Source organism: Micropterus salmoides, unplaced genomic scaffold (assembly GCF_014851395.1).
Source record: "Micropterus salmoides isolate LMB-PRFRI ecotype aquatic unplaced genomic scaffold, ASM1485139v1 Ms_hic_scaffold_19, whole genome shotgun sequence".
NCBI classification, from domain to species: domain Eukaryota; kingdom Metazoa; phylum Chordata; class Actinopteri; order Centrarchiformes; family Centrarchidae; genus Micropterus; species Micropterus salmoides.
The window spans coordinates 7,744,440-7,759,119 of record NW_024041039.1 but is presented as its reverse complement, the minus strand read 5'-3'; the positions used below and the strand labels follow the sequence as shown (position 1 = coordinate 7,759,119).

The window sequence follows — 14,680 nt, the reverse complement described above, 5'->3', positions numbered from 1 at the left end:
ACCTTTCCTTAGTACTTTTACTTAAGCATAGGATCTGAATACTTCTTCCACCACTGCTTTTAGTACACCTTAACTTTCTGTTATGCAACCCCTTTGCTTTGGGTCCTGCATAAGTCCTGCACTGACCATCAGCTGCCACCAGGAGGCAACGTGGACGTTTAAAAACAAACGTCTACTCACCTGCACTGATGTTTATGTTTTTTTCTGCTTTCCAGCTGTTTCATAGTTGAACTAACGGAGATGCACAGCTGGAAACTGGGCTGCACTGCCTTATACATCCTGCATGCATGTTTTCCCACTTAACGTTGTTACAATTTGCACAGACACACACGCGGGGAGAGACTTTACAAGTTGGTGTGTGTGTGCGTGCGAGCGAGCACGTTGCATACCAAGAGAAAGTCAGTGACAAAAGAAAGCATTGAAACAGTGCACGCGGTCGGTCAACTCCATTTTTTCCCTTCATGCCTCTGCAGACTGATCTTTGAACCTCAGATCGATCTGATAGGTTCCCCGGAACACATCAGAAGGGGGCTGCTACTCCCAAAATAAGTTGATCAGGCCGGACAAACACTGCAAAGCTTTCAAGGAACAACACGATCTTTTTCTGCTCTGACTCTGCCATGGATTTGATTCAGGACCGCGTACAATCTCCACGGATACCTTGATTTTTGTGTTTCTTTGCTGAAGGAAATAACACTTAAAACCTAGATATGTTTAACTTAAGATCTTTTATTACGTGCGTTTTTGTTTTTATTTCAAAGTCTGAGAGTATAAATGTGATTGACCGGGATGCAGAGGGGTTTCTAGAGACCTTTTTACGCTTTTATGGTGAAAATAAATCCATCTCAACAGAGAATCTGGATAATTTACTGCTGTTAATCTCAGCCAGAAGATCCGAGATAATAACTGATGAAAATCCACTGGCAAACCAAGGGGTGAGCACGTGAACTATTTAGATTTATTACTATTTTATAGGCTACTGTTTACACTGATTAATGATCATTTACAGAACTGAACAACATTGAATTAGTTTAGAAGTGATTTCTTACAGTGTAACATGCAGTTATACCCAGTTTATAAGGCTTATGTATGAAAAACTAAACTCAAACTGCTGTTGACATTATTTAGTAATGCATACTGTCAAAATGCCTGAAACATAAAATGTCTAATATATCTGACTTGCTTTTTCTCTGTAGGTATCTGTAGTTAAATAATTGGCTTATTTTGAACAAATACTTGGTCATTAATGCATGTTTTATGTCCTTTTTTCTATCATTCCTTTATTATGTCACTAATAGTAATTTTTGCTTTTTGTCTAATTGAGATATTTAAAGATGCAATATTGCGCTCAATATGATGAAAGGCCTTTCTAAATTGAATTAGGGTATATAATTACATCAAACTTAATGTAACTGTCTGAGTCTAAGTGTAGTCTTACCTTTGCTCTCTTTTCTACTTTACAGTATGATAGGCTAACTTTATAATGAAGGTCATTAATGGATCCTGTTTAATTCCCAGCCAATAACAATAATACAACTGTACTTGTAGCACACACAGAAAAAGATGAAAAATACATTTAAAAGAAGACAAGATGCAAGTAGCTGCATTAAAACATTTTGAGGCAAAAGAGAATTTTAAAACCTTAAAAAATGTCTAAAAACATCTTTCTGCCACTCAGTGTCCCTCTGTAGAGCAGATCTTGTCCCACTTTGGGTTCAGTAATGTCACTCAGCTGACTGTGGAACATCTGGAGAGGATCTGTCCCGCTGTGTTGACCCAGGTGCTGCTGCCCTCCTGCCCCTTCACCTCCCCCAAACCTCTGCCTTCTCTTGACTACACTGGTGAGTTGCTTCATCACAATGTTGGTCTATTTGTTAAGACCCCCACAACTCAAAGAAGTCACAGTTCATGGGAGTTTGGTCCAGCAGTGCTTTAATCTACAGTGAAGCAAAGAGATTATTGCACAGTCACTGTGGATGGAGGACACTGTCCATGAAGACAGTGATTGTCGTAAACCCTGAAAAACTAGAAGATGTGGGCTGAGAGTTCAAATCCAGCATCTGAGGTCTTTACTTCTCTTTCCCACAAAACAAACAAGTAAAACCTGTGACACTGAACATTTACCTTTTAAGCTCTTTGCTTTGGTTCATTCTTACAAGAATACATAAAGTCAATACACTAACTATGAAAAAGAGGTCTGTTACTTTCCAGGTTTTGTAAAGTTTAAAAACTTCACAAATGGTTTGAAAAAGTATAGAGATTTTGTTTTATTTTACATATGGTTTTCCCCAATTTTTTCTTATCCCTAATACTTGTTAAAATAAATTAAAAGCCATTAAAGCCATTAAAATTTAAGATTGTGTGGTATGATCAAAAGCTGCAGAACTGTTCCTAAATGGACCTTGTGGTGAGATTGTTTTGCTGTTTGCAAGGTCAAGAATGAACTTTGAGTCTGAGATGACTTTTGACTCTTTTTTTCACCACCAAGAAGCAAAACTAGAAGCCCTTGAAGGTTATTGCATGTTCTGACATTTGTCTTGAGTAGATATTTACAATAGGTGGACAGTTTGCAGAGGTTTAAAGCACAAACAGACACAATATTGGGCAGACAAAAGGACATCACCCTTACCTAAGCCTCTGCCTTTATTCAACAAGAGGAGATATATGAGTAGATTTTTAAAATTATTTTTAAGGCTAGTTACTGGTAATCAATCAGAGTAGTAGGGATTTTTATTCCTTACTTTGTTCCTAACTTGTCTAGTGTATGGGTGCCCTGGTGGATCCTCACGTTTGAATCTGAACCTCGTCTGTGGTCGCCACCCTCTGTCTTGCCAGTCTTACTTGTCTGTCTTAACTAAAATAAAATCAGAGAGACCATTATGTCCTGTGGAGGAGCCGTAAGCCTCCACATTGCCCTGGACTGACTCACACAGCCACTGACCTCTCAGATTCACCGTCAAACACTCCTCCTCAGGGCTGTTGACATAGTTACAGCCAACTGTGACTGTTGTTCAGTGTGTTGTTCATGATGCATGCTGTTTCTTGCCCGGCCTTGTGAACAGAATTTCTCCTCTGCAAATAAATAGCAGGTTTTCAAGTTGCACATCTTCCAGCAGAAATCATGGTGTTGCTTTTGAAGAATAGGTTCCGCCCAGATAATGGCAAATTATATAAGATAAGCTTTACTTATCTTCTAATGGGAAATTCAGTTGTTATTGCAACAGCACAAGGACATAAATAAGTACAGATAAATGGATAAAGTAAAAAAAATAAGCTATATACAACTAAAATAAGATACATTTTGCATATTAAGTAATATTATTGTTAACCAATATTAATTTTGCTACCAGTCTTAGGCCAACACTAAATGACACTAGCAGTGAACAAATAGAAAAAGAAGTTTGTGGGTCGCTAACAATGCTGAGGAGCATGCAATTTCTTCACACGCCAATGAATTTGTCCTGCAAACATCCTTGTGACGGCTTTTCTTTTTTTTTGATGGAGTGAGCAGATCAGTTGGTCATGTTTCAATTAACCCAGATACAAATAAAAAAAAGTTCTTCTTTAGAAAGTCAAGAACTGGAAATTTTCATATTTATAAGAAATCTATGATGTGTTGTGTGACCCTGATTGATTATTTATATATTTGTGACATCAGCTGAGTCAACAAAGCATAGAAACAAAACTACTTGATGTGTAACTCTGGCAGATAATTGTGCGTTGAAGTAGGGTCCTGTCACTGATGGAGAGAAGCTGATAAGCTTGAGAAAATACATTTTCAGAACCTAACCCTAACCCACAGCTATTAGTCAGCTGGCTATTACCTAAACACAAAATCTTTGTGGTTAATCTCTGTAAAAATTAGTCAATGAGAAAAACCATGAAATCTACCATGTGATATTTGTCACAATGATAAGGTTGTTCTGTATAAATAGAAATAGTTTCTGCTTTCAATCACTGCTATTTAAGAGTTGGAAAATGAACTTTCTGACCCTCAGTTTAACCTCATAGGCAGCAATTACAATGGCCCTGCTCCTCTTTGGTTTAGATCACGTGCATGGTTGGGGTTAAGGTCTGCTTGTATTGCCATAAAAGCAGCCTGAGGGGAGTCACTGCCTCATAGACTCACCTCAGGGCAAAAGAAGTCCCACCAGACCAATCCTCCAATATGGCCACCAGTAGATGTCCTGCATGACCTTAAATCCTCTACAAACTTTTGTCCAGTTCTTTTACATTTGTTGTTTCAAACACATTCCTGAGAAAAGTAACATGTTTTACAGTTCAAACAGCGGTTTACAAACAGTTTTAAATAATTCATAGTAGAAGAATTGGTTGAAAAGATGAGCAATGACAGAAAATTCAAGTTAGATGACGTCACACACAAAAAGGATGCTTTCCAACATTATAATGTTAAGTGTTAGTAACTGTTTGTCCTTAATTTCTGCCCTGACAGTGTGGGGTTATGGGTTTCTGGCTGTCACTGTGATCAACCTGTCGTCTCTGCTTGGTCTCCTACTGGTCCCCTTCACCAAGAAGTCTTATTTCCCCAAAGTGCTAACTTACTTCATTGGCCTGGCCATTGGGACACTCTTCTCCAATGCTGTACTTCAGCTCATACCAGAGGTTTGTAGGAGGAGCGACTCACCAGATCAACAAATGTTCTCAATATATTTTAGGGCTTAAAAAATGGATGTGTTGTATACTAACATGTCTGTAACATTCTTCTGTACAGGCCCTGGGTTTTGATCCCAAATTGGATAACTATGTGGCAAATTCAGTTGGAATATTTGGAGGGTTTTATATCCTATTCTTCGTGGAGAAGATACTTAAACTGGCTCTCGGGATAGAGCATGAGGTAAGATAACAGTGCAGTACTTGAGTTCATTGGGTGCAAACCACTTTACTGCAGAGGGATATGATTTATTCCAGTTGTGTACCTGTCTGTAAATAACCCTGGTTTATTGGCTAATTTGGCTGACATTTAGTGACTACCAGGAAGCAATTACAGTTTATGTCACTTACAGTATTTGTTATTATCATTTTCATTGTGTACAAGGGTCAGGGACTCAAGGATCACAGACTGTTAAGATTAATATAAGAGCGCAGAATGCTAGTATTAACTTGAAGTTAATGTATTGATATCAGGTAACAGTACAGAAAACTGATTTTTTTTTTGATGAAGCTGAAAAAGACGGTGAAAGTCAAAATAGTATAATGAAGCTCTACAGCATTAAAGTCAACATTTTGTACCAATAATCTTTTAGGAAATACGCTTACTTTTTATGCTAAAATAGCTTTCCTGCGGAGAGTTGGATGAAATATTAAAGCTTAGCTTTGTATAACCCCTCATAAAACCGCAACCTATATTACTATGGGTTTTGTACAGATTTAAGAAAGCAAATAAACGTATTTCCCAATATGTTAAACTTTAGGATAAAAGAATGCAGTGATGTAAAATGTTACAAAGACTCTGCTGGGATCTGATGTTTCCAAAGTTGTGCCACCATATTGATCAGACCTCTTTTTTCACCTTTATTTCCTAATGGTAGATTTACTGGACAGAATGCTAAGTATGGGGTGGCTTGCAAATGAATTTATCTACAGATATTCATGGTCTGAAGAGGATGTATCCTACTGAATCTGGTGATCCCTTGACGTTTCCTTTAGCGCCACCATGAGGTTGACATTTGTGGTTTTGATTGAAAAATTCTCAAGCAATTGATTGAATGCCATGAAATTTAGAAACAAATGGCACAATGTGGAGACTTATAAGTTTTGAAATCTTGACGCTATATTTGATTGCTTGGTTTTATATCTTTGGGTAATAAAGTAATAGTAAGTAATGAATATTTGCTGCCTACCTATGTTTTTCAATCTTCAAATAAAAAAAAAGAAGACTTTTGCAGATTATCCCTTCAGTTTACCAATTCATTAAAGCTATATGGTGCCTCTCTTGTCCTTAGCATGGCCACAGCCACTTCACTCCTGCAGAGCCGCATCAAGAAAATTCCCTCCACAACGGAAACATACTGGAAAAAAAAGACTCCATCATTTTGACAAGCATCAACACCATTGCAGCAGATATCAGCAACCCAAACCCAGAACCTCCACATACAAATGTGACACCTTCTCAGGTATCAGTGCCATCTCACATCATCTGTAACAGTAAGAAAATATAGAGGCTGAATTAAATATTCATTCTTGGGATTGATCAACTCTCCCTGCACATGTCACACTAACCTACAGAGCAATCAACCTTGTACTCAATAATCTTTTATCTAAGGACTAGCTTAAGATAAGCTTCTTTGAAGTTGTATCTTAAATAATTACAAGCTTGATAGAGAATGCAGTCCACTATCACAGACACACCTGACAGGAATTCATCGTGGACTATCACCAAATGAATGGATTTCAAACATCTTATCAATCATACGTGTGTGAGTTGCACTATTTGTCATGCAAAGAGTCAAATTGCACAAACATGAACAGTATTTCGAAATATATCCAAAGAAGATGAAGCAACCAGAAAGCGGTGATATCTTAACGTGATTTGGAAACACTTTCTGTTTTTCTAGGAGCTCAGATATTTTTGCTTAAGAGTAATTTTTAGTGCTGTTATCAGTGACACAGAGTGATTAGAGCTACTGTTAATGTTTTACAGTAAAATCTCTTGTGTCCTATGGAGGAGTCTGGCTTGAAGGGATCAAAATATTAAACAAACAGACGAGCCAGTGTCACAGAGGGATCAAACAGTGAAACCAAGCCGTAGGCCTCACTTCCTTACCCTCATGGTAAATGCTGGAATTGTCTGACTCGAGCACAAAGACTCTTTGTTTGGCCGTGGCTAATAAAAGGGACATTTTGTCACAGCATAGTATCACCCAATCTGTTAATGTCCGCCTCTTCTCAGGTTTACCATTAAAAACACTCATGCCATTATATTTTTAAGTAAAGAGTTGTGTTGCAAATGCTGCACATCCATTTAGGAAAATATTTAAGCAGTATTCGTTGCATGTTGTGGATCCATGGACCCAGTCTGTCACCACTTTGATCTAACTTCCAACATCCAAGGCCTCCAGAGGATGAATCCACTTGGTGATCCCCTGACATACCTCTAGCACCGCCATGAGGTTTTGTGTGAAATGTGTAAACAATTACTGGATGGATTCCCTCAAAATTTAAAGAGGTGGTATTCTGCTTATTTTCAGGTTCAAAATCCTATTTAGGGGTTGTACCAGAACAGGTTTACATGGTTTAATTTTCAAAAAACACCATATTTTTTTGTCATACATTGCTGCAGCTCCTCTTTTCACCCTGTGTTGAAGGCTTCGTTTTAGCTATGGATTGATACATCTTGTCTCTAAATGATCTTTGTTGGGAGTTGCACATGCGCCGTTCCTAGTTAAGGACTACTAGCCAATCAGAAGCAGAGAAGATGGTAAACAGCTTCGATTCAGCTGTAGGCTACATGTTGCCGACCAGGTTGGCAATTAGGCAAAAGAGTTATTAATCTGTAACAAGTTTTAAGTGAGCTCTGTCTCTACATCACAGTAACAACTTTATGTCCATTGACTGCCTGGAGGGTAGCTAGTGTTTGGAAGGGAGAGGAGAGGTGTGTGCTGCAGCTCAGTGTTTTTCCACCGGTGTTTTTTAGGGCGTGTCGGACTAGCCACTCAGCGAGCATTATGACACGTATGTGTGACTTCACAAGAAAGGGAAGTACAAACGAGCTGTTTTTAGGCAGTTCAGAGCAGAGTTTTGTGTGGGAGATGGGAACTCCCTTTGGGGTGAACTTTCAGGTTTTTCACTTTGCAAACATGCACAAAAAAGATATGTAACTCAATAAAAAAACCATAATACCACCTCTTTAATACAGACATTCACATCACCTCAGGATGAATTGAAATAACTTTGGTGATCGCTTAACCAAATCTAGCACCATCAACAATCTAGGTAAAAACATGTCCAATATTTTGGTTTATGACTACATACCTGAATAACGTATGACATTCCCATCATCCTCAGAAGAACTACACCTATGTCATACAGTGTCACCATTACCATTATATCTGTTAAACATCAGTATAACTTCATTATCATTCTGATGTTAGCATTTTCGAATGCAGCAGTGCAAGTTTTAAAAAAAAGCTTTGGTCACTCCAGTGATGTCTAAATTAAACATGTAGGGTTTTGAAGCGATCACATGCAATCTTAACTTAAAATCGGAAAATTTGTTGCACTCTAATTTGTAATATTGATGAGAAAATGCCTTAGCAAGGTATTGATCAGATGCCAAAAGGAAAATGTTTTGTGCTTTGTCCCTTAATTTCTGGATAATTTGAACTTTTGGTTTTAAACAAAAACATCATTGTGTGTTATCTTTGTGGTTCCCTAAATCCACATATGTTATTGTTTGCATATTACTCTTCTTTGGCATAATCAATCAGTAGCATGAGTTGAATGCCTTTAACCTCTCCTCACCAGGATGCCCAGGTATCTGGTATGATGTGCCACTGGCTCCGTGGGCAACGCATCTCCAACATCAAGACAGTGGCGTGGATGATAACTCTGAGCGACGCACTGCACAACTTCATTGATGGTCTAGCTATCGGTGCCTCATTCACTGTGTCGGTATTGGCGGGGTTCAGCACGTCCACCGCCATTGTATGTGAGGAGTTTCCCCATGAGCTAGGTGAGAGTCTTGTTCATCCCCAGCCTTGTGGCCATTAAAAAAACATCTCAGGTTTGAATGTTTAAATCAGTGTAAACATCTCATAGCTCCAGTAAAGAGCTGGAAAAGGCTTATAAAGAAAATATGATTCTGTGAAACAGGGTAGAATAAAATTACATTAAATGTATAAAAACTTTTAAGGGGAAATAATGAGAACACTAGATTTTAAGGCAAGCAAGGCAAGTTAATTGTATAGCATGTTTTAACAGCAAGGCAATTAAAAGTGCTTTACATAAACAGCAAAAACAACACAGGGCAATATACAATTATTTTATAAAATTAAAAAAGAATTAAATACAAAATAAACAGAAGATAAAACTGGTAAAAGTAAAAGTTGCAGTGCAATGTAAGATATTATTCAAACACTTTACATTTGATTTAACAAAAGGCAGCAGCAAAACAAGGGATTAAAAAGGATTAAAAGCAGGTTATGTCTTATGTCAAACTAGAAGGGCCATTGGGATTCGGTGATCTTTATCTACCTCTACTGAGATAGTGCAGAATTGCACCACAACTTTTGTTTGTTGTGTTTCAACTCCACACACTACAGTATGTCTGTAAGGCTAAGAGGTTTTGAATTGAACTCACAGATTTTTTTTGAGGCTGCTGATATTTTTGCTCTTATATGTAAATTAGGTGGACGATATTAAGTCCAATACAATGCTTTTGTATCACATTACATTTCATTATACAGGTGTTTCTATTCTCCTGGTCACTTAAACAGAGAAAGAAACATGCTTTGTACTATCTTTATAGCATACCAAGTGACGTAATTAAGTTAGATATATAGATATATTTTGGGGCATTTTAGCTGATATTATAGAGTAGACAGAGAGGAAACATGCAGCAAAGATCTGAAGCTGGAATCAAACTGGGGACATTATGGTTATATGATACTCGTCTTAAGATGGAAGAGGTGTTCAGATCTTTTGCTTAAGTAAAAGTACTACTACTGATAATAATAATAATCTTTATTTGTAGAGCACTTTTCAAAAACAAGTTACAAAGTGCTTTAATAATACCCAAAAGACAATAATACAAAAACAATACAAGATAAAAGCAAGAAAACATAGAAAAGATTAAAATACATGTTTAAGATAAATATAAAATAAGTAAAATATAATAAAATAAAAGGGATAAAATAAAGTCAAGTAAGATTGGGAAAGGCTCTCTTATAAAAGTATGTTTTAAGAAGGGACTTAAAGGAGTTTACTGACTCAGCCGACCTGATTTCCTCGGGCAGGCTGTTCCAGAGCCTCGGGGCCCTGACAGCAAACGCTCTGTCCCCTTTAGTTTTCAGTCGAGAGTCTGGAACAGACAACAGACCTCTGCCCGAGGATCTCAAGGTACGTGCTGGTGCGTATGGGACTAAAAGTTCAGAAATATAACAAGGCGAGAGGCCATGAAGAGCTTCAAAAGTGATCATTTAAAGTCAATTCTAAAACATACTGGGAGCCAGTGTAATGAAGCTAAAATAGGAGTAATGTGGTCATATTTCTTTGTTCTGGTTAAAAGCCTGGCAGCTGAGTTCTGCACAGTCTGGAGTCGATCAGTAGATTTTTGGGTTAAAAAAGTGAAAAGGCTGTTGCAATAATCCAGGCGTGATAAGATGAAGGCGTGTAAAATGGTCTCGGTGTCCTTAAAAGTTAACATAGATGGAATTTTTGCTATATTTCCAAGTTGATAAAAACATGATTAAACAAGCTTTGTGGTGTGCTGCTTGAAATTTAAATTACTATCAAACCAAACACCAAGGTTCTTTGCAATTTCTGTTTTGTTCAGCTGGAGGAAATTATTTGACATCCATTTTTTAACTTCACAAAGGCAGTTGTTAAGTGAACTCAGCATTCCAGGGTCTGTGGATTTGACGGGCAAGTACATTTGTGTGTCATCAGCATAAATATAGAAAAGAAATGCCATGTTTATGGATAATATGTCCAAGGGGAAGCAGATACAAGGAAAACAAAATGGTTCCTAAGACCGACCCCTGAGGCAAACCATATTTAACTTGACAGAATGAGGAGACATAGTTGTTTACAGACACGTAAAACTTCCTATTTGACAGGTAGGATGAAAAATTGAATTGATGAAAATTCTAGGGCAGTACCAGAGATTAATGTGCTGTCAGGATGAAAATGCATGTGTTTGCTAACTGCACAGAAATGTATACTGAAGAAAGAATAATGTATATTTCTACACAAAAGATGGAGTCATATTACTATGGGAGTCAGACTTCTACTTAAAGCATGTTGAATAAGGTTACCAGATTTCTGAAATGAAAACCAGGGACATTTTTGGTTTGGTGGTCAGTATGTCATTAAAAATATAATGTTATTATATATTAAATAAAAAAGGGAGACAATTTTGGTTTTATAATCTGTCAAATATAACTCTAAATGAAATCAAGTCATTTTGAAGCAGAAACTACCTTTCAGTCAATAAGTAGAGGCTGCAATCACTTTCTGGCAAGTAGAATATTGCATTTTATGTGTTGTACTGGCCATTTAAAAGCATGTTAAGAGGTAAAAAAGTACTAGTTGAATTATAATCTGTCAAATATAACTTCTGAATGAAATCTTAATTTTAATTAATTATAGGCTACATTCTGTTTCCAGATAAGGATTTTGTTAAAGGAAATGTTAAAGTTTAAAGACATACCTTTGCGGTTTATTTGCACGTTATGTCTGTTTGATCCAAATAAAAGCAGCTGTAAACGTAAAGCGACTGGGCGAAAAAGCTTTAACATGCTGCGCGCACTCCAGCAGACAATCAGTTTTCAGCGGTCTATCAATTTTCAGCACAGCACCTGTCTTTCTGGACACGTAAAATCTGATTTCAGGCCTGTTAACACCTTAAACAGTCTATGATTAACACCCAGTTAAAAACGGGGACAGCTCCAGACAGGGACAGGCCACCAAAACTGGGGACTGTCCCCGGAAAATGGGGATGTCTGTTCACCCTAATGTTGAATATAAATATCTTTGGCTTACTCGTAGCACCATTCCCTCAAAGTAAAGAGCTTATTTGAACTCCAGTGGGTAATTCATTTTTGTGCCAAAACTGAATAAAGGTCAGTAGAGTCTACTAATTGGACTTTTAAACTCAAACATCACATTTGTACATAATATTTCAGTTACCCACATTTAATCTTTGCTTGCTGGATGCTTTGCTACAGAAATATCAGTATCTTTGTTTCAAGTCAAAAACTATTTTAATCAAACTTAAGCATTCAAACTAATTTACAGAGCAAAGTCTATTTCAAACCGCCCTGTTAACTTATCAGTTTTAACCATTGCTTTATCAAACTTGTGTTGTGTGCTCTGTGCAGGTGACTTCGTTATCCTGCTGAATGCTGGTATGAGCGTCCCTCAAGCCATTTTCTTCAACCTGCTGTCATCAGTGTCATGTTACGTCGGTCTTGTGTTTGGCATACTGCTCGGTAGCAATTTTGCCCCCAACGCAATCTTTGCCATCGCAGGAGGAATGTTCCTGTACATTGCACTGGCAGACATGGTGAGTTAGGTTACACCACCTGAGGAGACTACATGTACAGATTTCCATTCATTTGGTTAGTATTTTAGTGTTATTTTATGTTTGTCATTGTCAACAGACCCCATGAAATGACCAAAATCAGTCTGTCTCTTGACACTTTCTGACTTCCCAAACCTGTCTGTGGCACTCTCAGTCTTTAAAGCTGCTACAGTCAATAAATCAAATGACTACATACACTGGAGTTCCCCTCAGCTCTTCAGAGCATTTAAGCATCTTTCAGCTCACTGTTTTAGTTAACAGCCCACAATTTCAGTGTTTTGGTTCCCTCTCACTGCTCTCATCTCGTTTGTTTCGTAAACCAGCACTGTGCACTACCTGCCCAGCACAACACAGCAGAAATATCAGCTGAAATAATTGGATTTAAATTCATCGGGAGGCCAGAAACACAACTCCAAATGAATGTTGATGAACTGTTTAGTAACATAACTTTGTAATATGATGTCAATTTTGTGTTTACAGCTTGTTGTGTTGCCGCCAAGTGGCCAAATAAATCAATGAATGTTGGATTAAAATTAATCAAACAACTCAATTCTACAACCCCTGGACACTGTAGTTTTCAGCAAGCATTCCTCAAACAGAAGTAAGATTCTACAAAGTCAGCTCATCATACTGTATTTCTAGAATCTGTGAGCCCTTGAAGCAAGAAAAGAGAGATTTTTTTACCTTCTCAGATACGTTAATTTGAATAACATAAGAGGCCTGAAGAGGTAAAACTATCCAGTGTAGTTTCCAGCATTGTAAAGATAAATATCCTTAAAAATAAACTTAATTTTATGAAGGAGAAAAATATTTTTGTTCCTAACTTGTTAATCAATTTGTGACCCTTAGACTTATTAATCAAGTAAAGGCTTTGGGTACAAAGTGAATTATCGTTAGTAGGATCAATTCCTGGTTGGTTTTGTTTTTTTCATGGGATTTGTTGACAATAAGACCAGCAGTAAGATGATCGCTGACTTGTGGTCTTTTCTCCAGTCTTCTTTGTAAGGGAACAACATAATAACTATGTCTCACACATAACAACCTATTCACACTTCTTCTTATCACTTTCCATTTTGTATTATACTGTTGAACAATAAGGCCATTGTAATTTGTCTGTTAGAGGATTGTTATGAAGAGACACATATCTGATTGTCATTCTTCATTTCAGTTTCCAGAGATGGACGGCATAGTACGGGAACAGAAGCGGACCTCCACCAAGATCATCTTCTTCCTGATCCAGAACGCAGGGCTGCTCACCGGGTTCACTATTATACTGCTGATCACCATGTTTGCAGGGGAGATCAACCTGGGCTAGAGGGGAGGAGGGAAAGAGGAACACAAACTAGATAGAAAAAATACATAAATAAAGGAGCTGCTTTCGTTTATGCTTACTCGGCTGGGCAGGAAAGTGAATGTTTTGTACAAACAAAACCAAACCTTTAATGAAAAAAATAATGCTTTTATATCTTTTGACTGACTATCACTTTAGTGGAATGTTTACTCTGTATAAAAAGGGAAAATCGTAACAATCATTTGATGTATGAACTCTAGTCAAATTTGTTTTTGAGCAGACAATAAATTATTTTTTCAGTCTTCATGTAGTGTGAAATTTCTTACATTTATTGTACCTCATTGGTGCTGAAGTGTAAACTAATAAGCTATATTATTGTGACAACACTTATTGCTTTGCTTTCAATGTCAGTAATGTTTGACCTCAGAGTTTTGTGACCTCCTCTTCACTGGCTTCACTTTTTTATTTTACCTTTCAGAGTCATTGTCTTTTTGAGAATAGTATGTATTTTGATTTCTGTCAAATTTTTGGCACTTGTTAAGATTTCATTTAAACGCGTGGGACCGATTGTGCTCCATACAGCAAAATATAACTAAAATCTCCACCATGACTACAAATGACATGAACTTTGGTGAGCTTTGTAGCCAGGTTCAAAGTACACGATGAACCTGGTAGTACTAGCTGTGCACATGTACGGTGCCGTACATTCATTCCTGTTTTTCCTTTCAGGATTTTATTACATGGAAAGCTTCTGCCAGCGGCTAAATGATTAGTACAATAAACAACTTGGGACACCACAAATGCCAAAGTCAAGAAATTCATTAATAAAAATGGACCCATTATGTACAATATGTGCATTTTTCAATCATATCCTGAACCTTTGATCTGTGTTCCCCACTTTATTCTATGTAATTTGTTCAATTCCTTCAAATTGATGCTTTCTTTCTATGCAAACCACTTTATTTGTTAAAGGTTTTAAGCTAAAGTTTTTAATTTGTATATGTAAAAACAAACGATAAAAATGTGCATTTTTTATGCCATGCATATTATTGTGTGGATATCTTATTCTATAAAATGATTAATTCTAAATTACCAACCACATACTGTGGGCAAGTGATTCCCCTTTA

The 14,680-nt window shown here is 37.2% G+C and overlaps 1 protein-coding gene across 2 annotated transcripts; it reads left to right on the top strand.

The window, feature by feature from the left end:
* Window positions 1-444: 444 nt before the first annotated feature.
* slc39a8 (solute carrier family 39 member 8) lies at window positions 445-13,859 on the top strand. 2 transcript variants are annotated; one of them, XM_038728972.1, is made up of 8 exons: window positions 445-935; window positions 1,679-1,841; window positions 4,454-4,623; window positions 4,733-4,855; window positions 5,964-6,134; window positions 8,485-8,692; window positions 12,060-12,244; window positions 13,431-13,859. In XM_038728972.1, the coding sequence occupies exons 1-8, from the start codon at window positions 711-713 to the stop codon at window positions 13,575-13,577; spliced, it is 1,392 nt and encodes a 463-aa protein (XP_038584900.1). In that variant the 5' UTR covers window positions 445-710; the 3' UTR covers window positions 13,578-13,859. The 2 variants fall into 2 exon arrangements, with proteins under 2 accessions (XP_038584900.1, XP_038584902.1); XM_038728974.1 differs by having other exon boundaries at window positions 760-924.
* Window positions 13,860-14,680: the final 821 nt, after the last annotated feature.